General features: G+C 35.9%; 1 protein-coding gene across 1 annotated transcript; it reads right to left on the bottom strand.

Annotated features, from left to right (window-relative positions):
* Positions 1–11,135: 11,135 nt before the first annotated feature.
* Positions 11,136–18,329, bottom strand: LOC109106802 (serine/threonine-protein phosphatase 4 regulatory subunit 2-B-like). Its single transcript, XM_019120061.2, has 9 exons — positions 18,152–18,329; positions 16,933–17,014; positions 16,196–16,366; positions 15,870–15,963; positions 15,289–15,326; positions 15,102–15,176; positions 14,880–15,020; positions 12,872–13,191; positions 11,136–12,787 (listed from the first exon to the last, which is right to left on the bottom strand). Exons 1-9 carry the CDS (start codon positions 18,270–18,272, stop codon positions 12,459–12,461), a joined length of 1,371 nt encoding a protein of 456 aa, XP_018975606.1. The 5' UTR covers positions 18,273–18,329; the 3' UTR covers positions 11,136–12,458.
* Positions 18,330–19,675: the final 1,346 nt, after the last annotated feature.

Genomic DNA, 19,675 nt, shown 5'->3' with positions numbered 1-19,675 from the left:
TTGTGTGATTTATGTCCACAGAGATCTCTTCACACACTCTCTTTTAATAGGAGATAACAGAGTTCCATGCAAAAGCAAACAAAAAGAAGCAACGGCAATCAATTCTGCGTTGTTCCCTTTCCAGGCCAGGAAGAGAGGAGAAGTGGAGATTGCTTTGATCACACTCTCTAGTTTATTTTTATATTGGTAATGAATGAAGGTGGGCAGCGTGTGATATGGTCGGCCGTCCTCCAGTGTTAGCTTTAGAGCTCCCCTCATTTGTCTAAATGCCACAGTAGAAAAAAAAGGAGAAGCTCTGGAGTAAATCGGCTGTTGACCGATAAGACCACTGTTTGCGTCCTTGGCTCTTGTTCAGCTTTGTTAGAGGAAATGGGCTGACAGGGGATGGTTTTATTGTTAAGAATAAGAATGAACGCCAGTGGGCCATCCTTGCCTGAGAGATCTGTAATAGTGAGCTTATTGTTTTCAGTCGTTTTGTAATTTTTACCCCGTTGTACCATTTTTCTTATGGGTCCTGTGTCAATTGATTCCTAACTGTGGTAAAATCACTGTGTGAGCCAAGAGCAAGGCATTTATATATATGGTCATTTTCCCATTAATATTTTGTTCACGTTTCATGTAAGGTTTCTTGTTTCACACTTCTCCAAGTTTCAAGAAGGAGAAGTTTACAAGACGAAAATGTGAAAACGTACTGAATGTTAATTAACTTAAGCCAACTCATTTTTTTAATTTTCTATAGGCAACTGCACTTAGTTTCTTGTAGTGTGTTGTTAATAATGTGATAGACTATTTGCAAGCTTAAAATACTCAAAATAATCATTTGGGACACTGCATTGATTCCTTCAGGAGCAGTCAGCTTGATTACTAAAGATCAGATTACATTCATGTGCTGTGTATGATTGCAATCTCTTCCTTCAGCCACCTGCATGATGACCTGTCATTAAGTCCTGTATGTTGCATTTTAGTGTTGCAAACAGCGTAAAGTGAATTCAGTCTCCCAACAAGCTACTATAAATACAGTCTGGTTCAGGTTTTGATTTGAAATTTTACTATGATAATATGGGAAACCAAAGCCTAAATATTAATTTCATCAAAACAGCACAATGGACCAGGCAAGGGGTTGTTCTTACCGTTTACTTTAAGAAATATATGTCAGAATAAAATATAAATATATTTTAGGAGTATTTTTTATGTGAGCATCTATTCTACCATAGTTTTAATAGATTTCTAAAAACAGATTTTTGTTTTGGTGAGCAAGGATATGGAAAACCAAAATGTTTATATAATCAAAACTGAAGAATAACCAAGCACTAAAAAGTCTCTTTAGAAAGCAAATATTTCATTTTTTTACATTTTCTGAAGACAGTGTGAGTGGCCTTTGCTGTTGCAAAAGCCATTACCGCATTTCTACGATGGTGGCTATACATTTGCTAGGGCTAGGGCTAACTGGCCCCAGTCTGTTGGTGCATTCAAGTAATATCTGTAATATTGAGTATTAACGGACGTGATCGTCATTACTATGATGTAATTATGAGTGGGAATTTTCTTTACGCCCTGAGTTTCTGAGTTGAGAGCATGTCAATAAGAAAACATTAATGTTCAATTTGTTAAAATGAACAAATTTAAAAGGAATTATTTTTTTTTATTTATTTATTTTTTTTTTTTTTCATCCAAGTTGCATGTAGAAAATACTATAGTATGGTACAATTACAATATAATATATAATGTTTCAATTCACAGCACTTTGGAATCAAAACATAAAAAAATCAAAAACAGCCAATATGCTTTCTTTATTCATCCTTTTGTAGATTGGGTTTTATGTTGAAAAGGTCTTGTTCAGACCAAACTCATTTGTACGCACCTCAAGTCATAATTACTACAAGCAACTTATTAATGTCCCTGAAGGACTTGAACACACCATATAATTCTATTCTTTTCTCTGGCTATGATTCAAATGTTCTGTAGAACTGTAGAAATCTTTCATTCTTCAAACACAGAGATGTCACTGTCCCACCAGCTGAAAAAAGCCCATACCTCAGTCACTGACCTTTTCCTTATCCTCACATCTCTCACTAAGATGACACCGTTATCTTTCAGGCTCTGGGCAGTAGTTGCATTTGGACCAGTGAATTGAACACTAGGAATGAAGTATTGAAAACAGCTGCACAGCCACACATCCCACAAAAAGTGAGATCTGTTGTTTTGTTTTAATGTTTTAATGTGAAATCTGTTGACTATGATGACAGACTTTGAAATAGAAAATAGAGTTGATGGTAAATGTATCATTTTAGTTCTCATTATGAGGAAACATGCCTGCCATCTCTTCATTCAGCTTTGTTTGACACAAGTCCTTTAGGGAATTCATTCAGCAGTGATGCATTACATTTATAATGTTTCGACAGCCTACTTGTCACAGAAAACTATCTCCCATTTGACTACAAAAAATGTGAAAAAAAAAAAAAAAAGTGAAATGGCAGTGTTCAAAGCATCACACCTCAAATTTTGCCTGGTTGATGATGGTTTTGTAGCAATATATTATCTCAAATGCTGTTGTGACTTTCACATCAGTCCTAAATTAAAAAGAGGTTCTTTATTGATCCCTGTGGTGCAATTCAGGAAATTATACAAGTCTGAAAATATGCAGTTCATACATTTGTTTTGTGAACACACAAATGGTAAAGAATGGTCTTGACCCTGTGCATGACCACAAGTAAAATGTACCTCCACTAGTCAACTGACCCCTGAACTTAGCACGGACTTGTTAGGTTCAAAGGTCTTTTAAGCCATGTTGTTTATGGCTTAGTATTGCGGTAACTCAAAGTGCGCTTTTCTCTTTAACGCTGCAGAAGGGCTCTATTCCAGTCATTAAAAAAGTAAATAAATATATATATATATATATATATATATATAGAGAGAGAGAGAGAGAGAGAGAGATGACATAACTGTTCAAAAAAAAAAAAAGTTTCATTTTTGCATTTTTAAAAAAACTTTAATACTATTTACAAATTTGCTTTTACCGACCTTGGCCAAATGACAAACAATTAAAAAAAAAATTTTTTTTTGAAAATGCAGTCCATGACACAGTCATGAGGGTCTACTCTACATGGTTCTGTGATATACAATGTGATTCACCCCTAAAAATAAAATGAAAACATGTTCATCAAGAAATGTCTATTCAAGTCATATTCAGTTTGAATTGCATTTTTAATGTTTTTTTGTTTTCATATCCTTTCATCGACCCACTTACGATTAAATTCACTTTGTGGCTCAGTAAAATACTGCCTAAAAATGTAGAATTTCAACACCCTCTACATTTTTTCCTTGCATTTACTTTTCCATGCCTGTAGGTCAATATCAAAATATTGGAAGTGAGAGCAGAGGTGAAAACAAGTGCTGTGCAATGTAAAAGTTACACTGAACCACATGTTTCAGTCATGTTGGTTGCCATAAGCACTGTTGTGTCAGAACTGTCAATGAGGTGAGAGTCGCTCTGCTCTCCTCTGGCAGCTGCAACTGTACAGCATTGTTCCATTATGTTTACCCTGAGCACCTCGAGGCATCCGTTCAAGACCTGTTTCTTCAGCATTCTCCAAACATCATGTTGAACCTCAAAGGCGAAGTGCTTTACATGTATTTCCTTTATACTGCTATTAGAATGCTGTTGTAAATACACTTCAGATTTATTTTTCTTATTGGAAATCACTTGCACGCCTTGGTGGGTCATAATTGAGTTTTGTTGAGCAATGCCAAAAAAAAAAAAAAATTGCCAGTTCTGTTAAGCAAGTCAGCAAGCCAACAGATTATATGATGATGCATAATAGATTTGTTTAGTAATTTAATAACCGTTAAATTTAAGTTTAGCGATGAGTAACATAATGGAATCCTCTGAACTGAGATAAATGCGGAACTAAAGTGATGATTTGATAGTGCCGGATAAAAGTCGCTAGTGTGAAGTTTCAAAAATTGCCAAATGTTTTAAATGGAACAGGACATGCTGAATGTCCCCACTGCTACAAATAAATGTAATCCTCTAAGTGACTTATGTTAAAAGGTCTTTGACAGTGTAACAATGTGGTGTAGCATCTCATTTCATTTACTGCCCCTCTTTTTCTGTGTAAAAGTGAAAGTGTTGTGGATTTACTGCCTTTGAGTGTGTTGTGAAAGCTGGACCGAAATGGAATTCTAAGGATTCCCTGGAATGTTGTGCCATTGAAAGAGCAAGATAAATAGATTAGACTTAGTTTTTTTAGGTATCACAACTTGCATATTAGTTTAATAAAAAGCACATATTATATAGCCTACTTTACAATTAGATTTACATTTAACATTCATATTTTGTTTATATTTCATTTAAATTGAACCTAAATTACTTAATTACATCAAATAAAAAAATTAAAATTTGATTAATCTGATTAAAAATAGATTAAATATTTGTAATACATTATTTAGCTAAATTTCTTCACTAAATTGTCCACCTTATTTCATGTAATTAATATCTTCACAGTAGAGCCTTACATTTGGTGGCCTGCATCAGTCCTGTGTAGCTACAGTGAGTCACACATAATATGTCATGGGAGATTTGGTTTATTGACCATCAGAACTATTAATAGCTCCCTCGGGGGATGATGCAGTGCTGATGGCAGAGCAACTTAACAGCAGCACAAGTCCTAAATCCCCTAGCTTTCTCAAAACCAATCCACTCACTGGATTTAGACGTTGCTGATTTTATTGGTTTTCACTTGTCAGGTCCTGCCAACCTCTATTATGACAAACTTCTATTTCACATAGCTGTAATGGTGAAGATTACATCATATAATAACCTCTGGTAATATGTAGCTTGTTTAGTCTCCAGTATGAGCAGCTATGCAATCACACTGGGAAATTGATTGAGTGCATGACCGCTGAGAGCCGTTCAAAGGCTAACTAGTGCACATGCTTAAATTGGATGTGAAGATCAGTCGATTGACCTGTTGGGGTTTGACGGTATGGGGTTTTATTTCTCTATAGCTAAATTACAACGCACAGTATCCTAAGCTTGGGCTCTTTTGACTTTGGCCAGTAAACAGCCATAGAGAAAACCACCACACTGTACTGCACTAAAACCATTTAGAACAACATAGCATCAATACAACAACACACTAAAACCATTCAGTACACCTTAGCAACCAGATAGCAATGCCCCGGCAACCACCCGAAACACTGAACGTAGCTTTGTAGTGGCAAGTTACACAGGTGCACCACATTTTTTTTTTTTTTTAAGAAATTGCAAAAATCTAATTTTTACATATCAGTATAAAATTTGTTACATATTGCAGAAACAAAACACAAAATGTTCCCCAACATTTCCCAAGTGCTTTTCCTCAGGTACTAAACATACACACAGAGAGAGGCACCTTTTTTCCTGCTATATCAGGGGAAAAATCACTCAAATTGCCACTTTATTAGTCTCCCATTTACACTTTTAACAGCCTCTTGCAAAAAGCAGCGTTCCCTGCACAAAATGGCTGCTAAAAGCCTAGCTGTGTAGTAAACCAGGTGCTCAGCTGCTATTAGCCTGAGAGGCAGAGGGTACATCTATAAATGGAGCAATGATGGAATAGCCTCCACAAAAGTCAATTAAAGCACTTCATTAGACTGTAATACTCCAGCAGAGGCCACAGGCCCACGAAACCAGTAATGATGCCAATCAATGTGTGTATTACTCAGAATTAGCCGCCAACTCTCTGAAGCAGGGCTAGATCTTAACAATGCAAGATGAATAATGAGCCAGAAAGTATGACAAAATATGAAAATCAGCAACTTTTTTTCTGAAAATCTAAAAAAGAGCGGTAGTATTAGGCTATGTGAATGCTAAATGACAGCCTGTAGTAATGTAGCAGGCAGTCTTTTACATTACGTACACTGTGTATATACAGTACCATCTTTGTCTTTTTTTATGACCTGCATTATGCAGTGAATGTATACAATTCATAAAACTATTGTACAAATGATTTACACAAAAATGGTATACACATAGTATATACATAAAATAGGTATAATATTATACATTTTATTCAGCTAAAGGGTTTGCAAGAACCCCTCTGCACATTGTAAAAACAATATATTTCAGTAATAAATTTATACATGATACATTATGACGTGTTGTACTGTAACACTTAATTAAATGTCTGACTGAACATCTAAACTCAGATAGTTGACCTGTACTGGTTCTGCTTCACTGCACCAAAAAAATACCATTAAGCGGGTTGTCCTTTTAACATTTTCAAGCCATTACAACAAGATCATAAAACAGTGGACAGAATGTTGTCAAAAAAAAGAGAGAGAGAGAAAGAGAAGAACCACCACAAATCATCAAACACTCTCACTCAGAGCTATTAATTATTTATTTAGTTTTTTCCCATTCCATCTCACCACCATCAGAATCATTTAAAGCCAGGGTACAAATTATGGGGGGTTTTCTGGAGGTATGGCCCCTCGAATTAAAGCTTGAAACCCTTAAAGTAAATAAAAAACAAAATTTATTTCATTTTAATGTTTTCATCACAGATGTTCTATTACAAATTTAAGTGTGTATTTTCACCAAAAATACAAGTCCTGCAACAGTACACTGCATACAATATCCGTTGCGATCAGTATCGGCCAGTACATCAACAAAACATCATGAGTTGTCTCAGTATTTCTCACTTTTATATCATTATTAATACACATCACAAATGTATCACAGAGAATGTTCCCTTTTCCTGTAGCTCAAGCAGTAGAGCACCTGCAACAACAGCATTATGGGGTTGATTCTTAGGAAATGCATGAGCAGATCAAATTTATGTATTTAATGCAACACCTTAATTGCTTTGGATAGAAACACTTGCCTATCCCTAACACATACAGTACATGTTAAGTAAAATGTAGAAAGCTAACAATTAGATAAGTGTTCATGTTCCCTACATGATAGATTGTGCCCTGAAAAATACCAATAAAAGTCTGAAATTTATCGTACAGCACTGTTTAAAACAAATGTTGAACTGGTAATGTATATAATCGCACATTTATTTTTACACTCGAGGGATGATTCAGTCCAATGAGTGTGAGATTGCACATATAAATATAACAGGAGTCTTAATTTTTTTCTGTCACTGTTTACTTGAAAGTTTTCATGCAATCAGTCAAAAAAAAAAAAAAAAAAGATTTCAGTGATGTTTCTGCTTGTTAAGGGAATTCATGACCAAGCACCATTTTTAATCTTAACAATGATAGTTTCTGTCAGAATAGGTTGTAACAGTTATCTGGTACTACAATTTAACTGTGTAACTTATTATTATCCACAAGAAAATAATATAGATAGGAAATCCACAAGAAAATAATGTATACAGTAGGACCATGCATAACAGGCAGGGGACTTTACATGACAGGCATTTTGCCACCGATTCCATCTCATAACTACCCTGTAAAGAGCCAAGAAAATGGGCTTGGCAGACTGTGTTCAATATGTTCCCTCACCTGTTAATGCGGAGAAAACAGATGGCAAAAAGCAGATGTCGGATACATTTTGCAATAAGAAAGCAGTCATTTTCTTGTTACTTCGTTTCTCACCAAGCTTCATTTTAAGTCTCAGTAGAGATTCCAAATAGCACACATGGGAAGATTTGGGAGTTATTTTCCTGTTTTTTGGCATTTGTTTAGATACTGAAAGCTCATCCATAGGCGAAACAAGTGAACTGGCTCTGCCTCATCCTTGAACATAAGTCCAGGACGGTATTGGTCAATGTCTGTCTGACCAGTCAGTGGTAGTTCAAACAACATCAGCCTGAGAACAGTGTATTTTTTTTCCATTGCACTTCTTCAACAGTCTGCTGGTTCCAAGATTTCAAGCTTTGTTGGGGAACTGCAATTGACAACTCATCCCTCTACATGGTATTTAAACAAATGTGTCATCATCACTAGGATTGAGTGTTTAAAGAAAGTGTCTCTCACATAATAAACAGAACTGCCCTACGCAAACATCTTTCACTGCACTATCCACCTGCCCTTGCCAATTGTCATCCACATGCTGAAAGAACACACTTTTGCCTTGACATCACACAAAAACCCTATTCATCCTGAACCCTGTTTATCATGCAGAAATGTAAAGTAAAAATGATAAATATGCAATTGAACATATAACTGACCGCTCTGTGACGGGTCACTTTGCATACTTCTCGAACAGTCTCTCCCTGTCTAATTGGGCATTTTTGATCCAGGATAAATTGGAAAGTGGAACAGACTTTAAATAATCTAAAGTCTGGCTACATGAAACTAAGTATCTTTTAACCACACTCAAAAAGTCACTACTTTTTTAGAGTTTGTGATTGCTCCCTCATTGCAGCTTCCGCGTACTTTAAAGGGCTCTTTAAGCTGATGGGCACATGGGAGTCTCAGCTGAAGGTTGCATTGGCCACGGTGCCCACAGCAGTTGAGCAGTCATCAAGACTTCATGCCAGGGAAAAGTATAAAGGAGAAGCAGAACAGAAGACAGCATCCCATATCTGCAGCCCTGGGGCAGTCAGTCTGTCTCCTTGTTCTGGGGAGGGGTAAACCTGTTAGGCCTGGCTGGGAGACTAAACACTACCCTCTATTGGATGACACAGAGATTGTGCATGGTGAGGCTTGACCCTCGCTCGAACCACGTTAAGGGTTACACCAATGAGAACAGTGACCAAGCAGTGAACTTCCAATCCGATTCCATCCGAGTCAAGCCACGTCTAGAATGCAAATGTGATAATGCGCTTGAAGAACGTAAACTACCTTTCATTTTGGAATGAAATTATTTTAGTACGGGTTTAGAATTAGAAGTTAGTTTGCTTACATATCAGGTTTTTGAATGCAGATTTTGAAATCAGTATGAACTGCCTTTTGCAGCTCATTTTACTTTGTTACTTAACATTTATCAGTGAAACTTTATTTAGATTAGGCAGCCTATATATATATATATTCACAATTATTTAATTAATACAATTATTTAATAAAAGTGGTATGTAGACATTCAGTCTATAGATAAGTGCTATCTACAAAATGACTTGCAATGTTACATTAAAGATAATGAAGACAATAATATTTTTTTCTTTGCAGTAACATTCACTGATAAATCATTCACAAGTAAATTGTCAATGTAATGAAGGCTAAAGGATTTCAAAGAACTGTGGAAACCAACTAACAGGCCAATGCATTCAAGATCAACACACTTTTTTATTTATTCTTTGGTCTTCATTAAAGGATAAAGGCTTCCTGCTTTAGAATAGGAGATCTGCAGGACCGCTTCCCACAGCCGCCTGTTCTGAATGTTTGAACACTTTTCATAAGGCTAAGTCTCAGACACGTTTAACATGTCCTCTGCTGGGAATAATATAAAATTAGACATGTCTCTTATGAAGTGGGCATGTGGTAATTGCACATTATGAATTGGCCTGATTGGTTATTCAGAAGGAGTACTTCTGTACCACAGACACCAGTCTGTGAATTATATTAAGGGGAACTAAATGTTAAATTTTGAACATCGCAATTTTGATATGTAGATATTACTCTACAGAGATGAATTGTAAGTTCTAAAAGCTTCAAGTTAAGCCCCAATATCTGACAGCTAATATCCTGTCAGCTGCCACCCAGTGACAATAAAATGAAGACCGACATCTGTCTTTAACTTGAGCTTTGTAAATAACAGGCCACTATCTGCTTTATTAAGTCTCATTTTGATATGGGGGCAGACCAAAATTACAATAAAGAGTGCAGGAAAACGTCAATAATTCTCACATTATCTCTCAGTCAATGCATCAGCTTACCAGAAATGTGCAAACATTGTGTTTCAGATCATGTTTAGCATATGGTTGTGTTTTCTCTTCCAAATCTGACATTATTGTGGTTATTTACCCTCTTTATCCCAAAGTAATGAGTCTTCCGAAGTCTGCACACAATGTTTGATGCTGTCAATCGTTGTTATGACAAAATATGATACTGCTTTATGGCTGTAGTGAGCAAAAGAGCAACCATATACAGACGAATTTCATGAAACCTTTACTATTACACCAATGAATTACAAGAAAGAAATAAGCAAATATAGTCTTTAAAAGTAATTGGATCCTAATTTTGCTTTGTGACACAGGACAAATTTTAGTATTCCTTGTACAACTTTTAATGCTAAGAGTTCATCACAAACATAAGAAATGCCTTAATAGTCACTCGACTTCATCATTATTAATAAGCACTTTAATTCCCCTTTCCATGGATCAAATTACAATTCATTTACTTAAGACTTGTTTCTATTCCCCCAGTGTCCAGGGTTATTTCCCAAGAGACGCCGCTCAGAGATGACAGTTTAATGTAACCTCTTGCCATGGACCATGGAAGAACTTAGACAATCCACTTTTTATTTCCTCTGAGAGGGCTGGGTAAATTTCAGTAACACATACTCATGAGACTGTGAAATTAGCCAGCCAACGTGAGTACAAACACAAGACAGATCAAATAAAGCTTTCCATTCTTGAAAGAACCTGCGGAAATCATTGTTCTGTGTTAGAGACATATGACTGTGTGACATATGAAAAGGAAACTTGTATTTGGGAAATGAAGCAGAAAAATCTGTGCAAGAGCTTAATAACAGCATAATTAATTAGTAGGCATGTATTAATTTGAGGAACATGATTAAGGATTATGAAAAGGCCCGGATGAAAGCATGAGACATTATGTAACGATAATCCTGCAATGAATGACATCCTACAAGTTAGTGGTGCTTAACAAGTATTAAACTTTGCATCAACTTGTGTGTTTTCTTAAGAAGACTAAGACTTTTGATTAAGTATAAGACTTTTGAATTCAATAAAATAGGGGAAAAACTAATCTCAAAGGCATGCATTGTAGATGTTCACATCTAGAAATCAAACTATCATGAAGTCTTGTGGGTGGGCTCTTTTGAATCGGACTAGTAAGCAACCACCTAGAACACCCTAGCAACCAAAAAGCAAATCAATAAAGCAATAAATTGAGAACACCTTCACACAACTTTCTGTAAAATATATAGTTTAAAACCTTTAAACTGTTATAAATATGAAAAAAAGTAATATTTCAGACACAGACTCGCGTCTGTGACAAATTAAAGGGACTTCCAAACATTTAAAACAATAACATTTATTGCTTTGTCTGAATACTGTATTGAAACCACACGCATTCAGTAATACACAGAAAAAAAGTATACAATTATATATGGATGCACAAAAGGCAGTGAACAATTCTCTACAAAACACTACTTTACAGAAATTTCAAAATTCTAAATATCGAAAACACACAGCTGCAAAACGGCAGCCAGCTGTTATCGGTGGAACAACTCAGGGTTGGACCGTCACAAATGTAATTGAGCTAGTATGAGCAGTCAACAATCACCTGCCAAAACAAACAACAAAAATGAGAACAACTTCTCATAAAACAGGAGATTGAAATGCTGGTATAAATTAACATGAATCATGAAATCAGTTTGAATCAAGAGGTAAATGTACCTGACATAAACCACTCACTTTCAATGCAGCGCAGACTGCACAAGAATACAAAAGCGAAGGTGGTAGTATGTGAGACAGGAGATTTTACATCCCATCAGTTACACACAAACGACCAGAAAGAAGCAATGTTATGCTAGGCTTGAATCATTCAACAGAACAAAGATAGCTATGGCTTGTATTTGCTTGGAACGTAACCTGAACAGCAGCCAGTTATGAGTCTTCAGAGAGAGCAAGACGATAAACTCCACTGCCTTGATGCTTGACACTAGGTGACTAAAATATTAATAAACCAATGCAGAGAAGACACGTCCTAGCTGATCTAAAGCCTTGAACAAGACTAAAATATTAAAAGAAATATTAGTTTAATACAAGTTCAGCTTTAACAACAACAGCTGAGGTATGCTGTATATGATAACAACATATTTTGGCTTTGAAATACATTATAGAAGTCTATGACGAGTGACTTCCACTTTAGCTTTTTCTAATGGAGCTACAAGTTGGAATTATTTCCTGTGGTAACCAGAAGTACACCACAGCTGCGTCAATAGAGTTTAACTTGTATTTGATCATGAATTTTTCTTTAATTAGCTATTTATTGATGTCACGGTTGACAATGTGATGACTGGACACCAAAAAACTTCAGTCAAACCGCTTTAAGCTCTGTGACAAAACAGACTGGCAGAAACCGATGATATGAATGAAATCAAAGGAAATAACTGGGAAACAAAAGACAGTTTAAAACCTTCACTTCAGCAATAAAATCATATGTACATCTGCATAAAGTGTCCGTTTGGGAAGGTTGGAGAAGTTAGGTGGACTCTCGACCGAAAGGCGCATGGCGGTAGGTTGTGTGTTGTCTTTGTGGAAGACCACTTAAGTGTGTGTCTTCTTAATCTCCACAAAAGCACGCAGTTATTGTTTAGGCTAGGAATCTGCAGGCTTCTAGTCCTGCTCCATAGGCTCCTCCTCTGCATTCTCCAAGTCCAGGGCCCCTGACCCAGAGTCGCCCTCTGTGGGTGACTCTACTCTATTGCTGCTGGATGTGGGTCCAGACGCATTTTCATCAGTGCTACTGCTGCTGACCTGCTCGCTTGGCTCCTCCCCTTCTCTCACCTCAGGGCTAGAGTCCACGCCCACCGGGGCTCTTTGCTCTGATTGGTCCATATCACTGGGCTCTTCTGAGGAGTCATCAGAGCCACAGGGAACCTCTCTCTCAGTAAAAGCCTCTCTAGAATCTGCCACAGAACACTCAGGCTGTGTGCTGGAAGGCTCTACATTAGCAAAGAGTAGAATATGTTAGTGATTTATGTAGTGTGTGAACAACCTAAAAGAGGAGGGGAAGAAAACGATGCTACCTTGGTCCTCAGAGCCTCCGGCTGAATCATGAGGTTTACTTTCATCCTCTTCTTCACTCCCCTCTTGCAACATGGATGATGGTGATTCGGCATCCTCTGACTGATCTGAGGAGCTATTAGTTGATGTAGATCTGGGTGTCTCGACAACCTGCTGGTCTGCTTCATCTTCATCCTCCTCTTCATCATTGCCATCCTGGTTAAATTTCAGCCTCTTCACTTCATGTTCCTCCGCCTCCATTCCCTCATCTTCCTCGTCATCTAAGTGTTTGTTTTTCACAGAGCTGCTGAGAGGCCCACCAATGCCTGATACAGATGCATCACTGGAACACAAAGATATATTCTGTATTTCTGTTATGTAAAGGATTTTCAGGGCTGCTGAATTTCAAGCTGTTTAATTATTCATCATGAAGAAATAAGTGAATATGTCCATTGATTTAACCCTCAGAGTTTTACACACATCAGAACATTTGTATCTAACAACAACAACAACAACAACAAATGATATATAGCCAAAACAAAACAAAAATATATATATATAAATATATAAAACACGATTATTTTGATTTGTGTCTGTTTATTTATTCCAGTAATTTATGTATTTCTCGATATTTCATTTTTGCTGTCCACCATCTCTGGTTTTAATTAGGGCTGGACGATATGGCCAAAATTTATATCACAATATATTTTTTTAATTTCGGTTGAAACGATATAATTCCAATATTGATATGAACACTATTAAAAAAAAGCGCCTCATAAAAATTGCCAAGAACACCCACAACAGATGTCTGTACCTAAAAACTTCTGAAATATGAATTTTCCAAGTCTATGAAACCTCCTCCTATAAAACTACATAATATTTAAGAAAAAAAAAAAAAAAAAAAAAAAAAAAAAAAAACGCAAAATAATTTGTTTACCTTATATCAAACTATAAGCTGACACACTACCAGACCAATGTTTTTGAACAGTAAGATTTTTTGTTTTTTAAAGAATTCTATTCTACTAACCAAGCCTGCATTTATTTAAAATTAAAATTAAATAACTTTTCTATTTGAAAATATTTGATTTCAAAGTTGAATCTTTCTGACTCCAAGCTTTTGAATGGTAATGTATAATGTAATAAAAGCTTTTTATTTCAGATAAATGCTGATCTTTGGATTTTTCTATTCATCAAAGAATCCTGAAAAAAAAATTCTCAACTGTTTTAAATATTGATAATCAGCATATTAGAATGATTCCTGAAGATTTAAAATAACTGCTCTCAAATAGAAATCAGTTATTTTAAATAGTGAAAATAATTCATATTTTTACAGTTTTGCTGTACTTTGGATCAAATAAATGCAGCCTTGATGAGCAGAAGAGAATCCTTAAAAAAAAAAAAAATCTTACTATTCAAAAACTTGATTGGTAGTTTAGATTGATTATTCTAATAGATTGAAACAAATGTGCTTCAGCTAGGATAAAGAATATGAAAAGTGCTCCGTGTCGCTGCAGAAAACAAAAAAATGAGCAACAACAAAAACATGTTGCTGGAGACAGGCTTATTGAAAATGCAAACCGATTCTCTGCCAGCAGGAGGCGCTTTGAGAGCAGCAGAAACATCGGTTTCCCTGGTAACGGCTGTAATCAAAGCAGATCTGCTTATGACCTCTACTTTATCAGATCAAATGAAAATGCTTTTGAAACTTTTCTGAAGACAGTCAGTCGGTTCCCTTTCAGAGATACATTCATATAAAACACCCACGTGCCGTGTTATGATTTTGAAATGTGCAGTGCTCATATTTATTCAACGAAGTCAAACACCACAAATAAATCAATGTATAGGAAACACTGGTAATGTATATCGAAATATCGGAAATGTTTAAAAATCATATCACCGTTACTGAAAAAAGTGATATCACGATACATATTGATATTGAATTATTGTCCAGCCCTAGTCTTAAGTACGTTTCAGAAGTAAAATTAGAAAGAAAAAAAAATGAGATGAGATATGACAGCAAACTTAGCCTACCTGGCTGATTTGCTGTGTCCTTGTGCTGTGTGTGTCTCCTTGTTTTCTGTACTGTCCGGAAGGCCATTTGTGGACAGTGAACTGGACATGGAGTGTTTCTGTCTGTTTAATGGTCTGGGCGTTCCTGGACCATTCACTTTCCTGTAATATAGAGGGAAATCAAGTTTCATGCTTATTTTTTTTTTTAAATAATTTGTCCTGAGCTCCATCTGCTTTCCTCACCTCTCTGTAAAGGTGGATGTGTTCCCTGACAACATGACTCCATTCATTCTGTTGACACCGCTGCAGCCATTCTTCCTACAAAGAGGCCAGAAATAGCTCTTTATTTATCTACATTAATTAGAGTTATCTGTGCATTCAATTAATATGTAGCATCTTTACATTTTAAAAGTGAACAGTAATTACTTACTCAGATGTAGGATAAATGCAACTGACCACCATCACATTCTGATGAAGAGAGAAAACAATCCATTTCAATAACATAAACAATGCAAATTCATTTACAACATCCTATGTGGGAAAATGTGCAGAGTGAAACTTTAAGTTGGACTTAAATGTGGGCCTTGATTGGTAATCAAATCACGTAAGCAATAAAACACATCAATGAGTCAAAGTTCCTCCAGCACATAATAAAATCCACTTAGCAAACATTTGAAGAGACAAGTGTGTAGAACACTGTAAACGATCCTCTAACTTTATAAATCACACCTGCAAAACAAATGCATTTGACCATAAATCAACAAAGCCTTTATGGAAGTCAAAGACAGCAAGTAATAATCTCTCACATCTGACTTCGGATGGAACAAATTTATAGCAAAACTATAATAAAACTGCAAACAAAAACTGAACATACTGGGAATGAACTGTCATTTATATAAGAAAAGGGTGAAGGAGATAAAAGCATTTTATAGGAAGTGCACCACTACACACAACTAAACAGCATCCATTTGGCTATTAGTTCTTGAACTGTACGATGCATCATGCACTGACCTTCTCTACTCCTCTGAGAAATTTTTCTGTTCCTGTGTAGTTCCTCCTAGGTTCAGTGAGCAGCTCGCACAAGCGCTGGATAGTGAATGGGATCCTGGACAGAGAAAATAATTAGCTGCTGCATCCTCCACAACGGTGTAGGCTAGGTTATATTCAACAGCCAGAAGATGGCACACTTACTCTGGGGTAAAGAGACAGGCTCTCTCTTTTTATCCAAAACATCATTATGGTACACTTATTACAGGAACAAACTCAGTGCTTTTCTGAAAGGAAAACTGGTGATAGCACCACACTATGACTATGCAATTATTTAGCATGTTACTCACCCGTTGTATCCATGGACTATTTTAAGAATTCTCTCCTTCATTTCTTCAAAAGGAACCGACTCAACATTGGGGTTGGCAGGCCCACGTTGCTCTGGGGACGATGCTTGGAAATCTTCCATCACTTTCTCCAGTTTGAATATGAAGTAGCTTTTAAACTGAGACCAGGACACCCTGAAATGCAACAATACAGAGCATTATTAATTTGTAAGCGACAACATCTGCCGGTCACAATCCTTCTTATTATTACGCAGCTATCATCCAAATAAATGAGGATGAAATGTTGATATTTGAAAATTCAGCTGAAATCGTTTTATTATGTGAGAAGAGACCAGAATGATATGAGAGATACAGAACTAACACAACTATGTAGGATCAAATAAACACTGCAACACAGTTCAGTGGTAATTATGCAAAAATAATTGACCACAGAACTCCAGAACTCCATTTCCAGTGACATACATAGATTCAGTCTTCTGATATGCATCTGACTATGTATTCTCACAATTATTTCATGAACTGAGAGCAGGTCGTCTAAAGCAGATCTAGTTGATAAGTACAAGGTTCAGTGTGTTTTGGAGCAAATCCAATAGTGCTGTGGTAGTGCAATAAACCACCTTGTGGTGTTACCCAGAAAAGTAGTTATGATTTAAAAAAATAATAAAAAAAGAGGTCACACAAAGGTAAATGGGGTTTCTATGCCCCTCTTAAATCACTCACTGATATCTGGAGGTACTTACAGCGTTTCCCCGGTTTTCGCAATATGGCACAAAAACTGATCCAACACTGAAGATGACTCTTTCTTCACCTTCTTGTCAAAATCTGCAGCAAACACAATAATAAGATCGCATTGTGTATTTCTTATTACATATATACTGCATGCAATCCAAGCAACCTCCAACTTTAAAATATCTAAAATTCGAAATCTAGTTAGTTCACTCTAGCTCTGACTTGTATCTGCTTTCATGGAGAAAAATATGCTTTTATTATTAACTATATCTCACATTTTAAATGTTAACAGAGCAACTACAGTGCACCTGTTGCTAGGTTTATTTTATATTCAAGCTCCAAAAATCACACAGCATTTTACTTTCTACAACTATTTAGACAACCCAGACTATATCTATAATTGGTCTTGGAATAATATGCATGCTTTCACGAAAATCAGAACATATATCATTATTTTTCAAGAAGGGTTAGTAAAGTAAGCAGCACAATATTATGACCCTAAACTTCGTTTCTAGTCTTCAGGCCATATTTAGAACGCCAAAGGAAAACTATAACCAGTCCAGCCCTGAACTTTTAGGAAAAATAAGACAAAATATTAAAACCTTTTCCTAACATACTTACGTAAGAACTAGTACAAGTACAATAAATCTGAGCTTTGTCATGAATCACAAAAACTATTTACACCACCCCGACTATAAATATAAACAATGAGAAATTATTATTAACAACAACAATAATAACATTAATAATAGTAATATTCAAGTTAGTAGAAGAACTGAGTACGACTTCAAATAAGGTATAAATGCCAAAAAAACTCGGGTTATAAAGAAAACCTATTCCAATTTTGAATCAATTTTTCACTAGTTTAGAGTTAACCCTGAAAATACAGATGTGTAACGTAATATACTAAAATTAACTCTACATCATCCCCAACCACTAACTAGCTATCTCAATCAACAGTAGTCTTGTTTATTTCTTAGCTAATGCGTCGTTTTAGCCAAAAAATGTTTTTATATATAAATAAAATTAAATAATAAATAAGTTATAAAATAGGAAAAAGCAACCAGTTCATCTGCTCTTCACCCACAACAGAGTCAGACCTCGAAAAACAGGAAAAGCCATTTAGCCACAGGCCATGCTAACAGTAGCTAACTCACATTACCAGCTCATAATCACATATAACTCCTCTCTAAACTCACGCAGACCACCCCAGCACACACAGCCGGGCACCTTTAAGAGCTTCCAGAAGAGTGTCTGTCTCCATGTCTGTGGTGTTGTCCCTGTCTCCAGTTGTAAAGCGAAAGTTGATGGCTGCTGTTGAGCTCAGTGAAGAAGAGGAGAAGGGAAACATTGCAATATGGCGGCGTCTGCGACGTCACTGCCGGCTGACTGTTGCGCAATAGTGGCTGCGTCTCACAATCTTGTCAAGGTAGGTTCAATAGGTTTGAATATCTTGTGCAGCCTGACTGGAATTATTAGCCTATTTATAACTGAACGCTCATCTTCGTGTTTATTTAAACGCAAGAATGACTCATCTCGCTCTTAATTTCAACCTACTTGATGTAATGAAATGCAATGCAAAAATAATTGTTAGACAAAGTCAAATCAATATTAAATGCATATGTATTCATAGACGTTGGAACAGGGGGGGCGGGGAGGGCGGCCGCCCCCCCTCTCTTCCCCACCCCACCCCTCTAGGGGTCAGCCAGCTGTTTTTTTTTTCGTTGTTTTTGTTTTCCGTATATATATATATATATATATATATATATATATATATATATATATATAGAATCTGAATTAAAATGTGTTTGATTTAAGCCTACATTTCAAAATTTTGTGTCATAAAATTATATCGCGCATACAGCTCAACTAACGCGATCGTTATAAAGGTGTTTCAACAACAATACACTTCCACTTGCATGTATTTGACAATCGGAATATCAGATATTTCATGCCATAGCTAACACATTTGTGAATATTCTGAATAAAAAAGGAAAAATTACATAAAAGCAGATCATCATTCATTTCAGGGGTACTATTTAATTACCATTTGTGCATTTCATTCATTGCGCCTTGACACCAGTTCAAAACTGAGTCCCAAAAGTCCGCGTAAGAAGCATAACACGTAGGCTACAGACTCCATGTAGGCATATGATTCGCTCTTTTGTTGTCCTGTTTTCTTTCAGGATCAAAAATACAACAAATGAAAGCGTTTATCTGTATTTCCGACTGATGAGAACTATGCATATACATTCATAAATCAGTCGATTTTGTATTTTATTATGAGATATTTTATTCTAATGTGATCAGTGATTCAAGCACTGATGGACCAAAGAGCACGCATTTCGACATTTGCAGTAAAAACTTGAAATATAAATTCTCAGAAAATGCATTTAATACCAATATATTGAAACGTCTGTTTATATACTCTATTAATAAAGGAGTCCAGACATTGGAAAAATATCAGTCCACATGCGTTTTATATTTAATATGAGGGAAATAGACATGCATGCATGCGTGACACAAAAAATCTTTAACTTTTAGGTAGCAAAATATTTTTTTAGTAATTCTGTCAATTACACTAAGGTTATTACATTGTCTGCTATATATTTGCTTCTTATTTATTAAATATGGGCAATTGATTGATAAAACATTGATCAAAATTAAGATACAATTTATACAAAACGAATATCTTTTAAAAAGAGTTTTCTATAAAACAAAACTTAATGAAGTCGTCAAAATCATGTTTTACCA

This window comes from Cyprinus carpio, chromosome A6 (assembly GCF_018340385.1).
Source record: "Cyprinus carpio isolate SPL01 chromosome A6, ASM1834038v1, whole genome shotgun sequence".
NCBI classification, from domain to species: Eukaryota; Metazoa; Chordata; class Actinopteri; order Cypriniformes; family Cyprinidae; genus Cyprinus; species Cyprinus carpio.
Note: the sequence above shows the minus strand (reverse complement) of the source record. Positions and strands in the feature narration are given on the sequence as shown.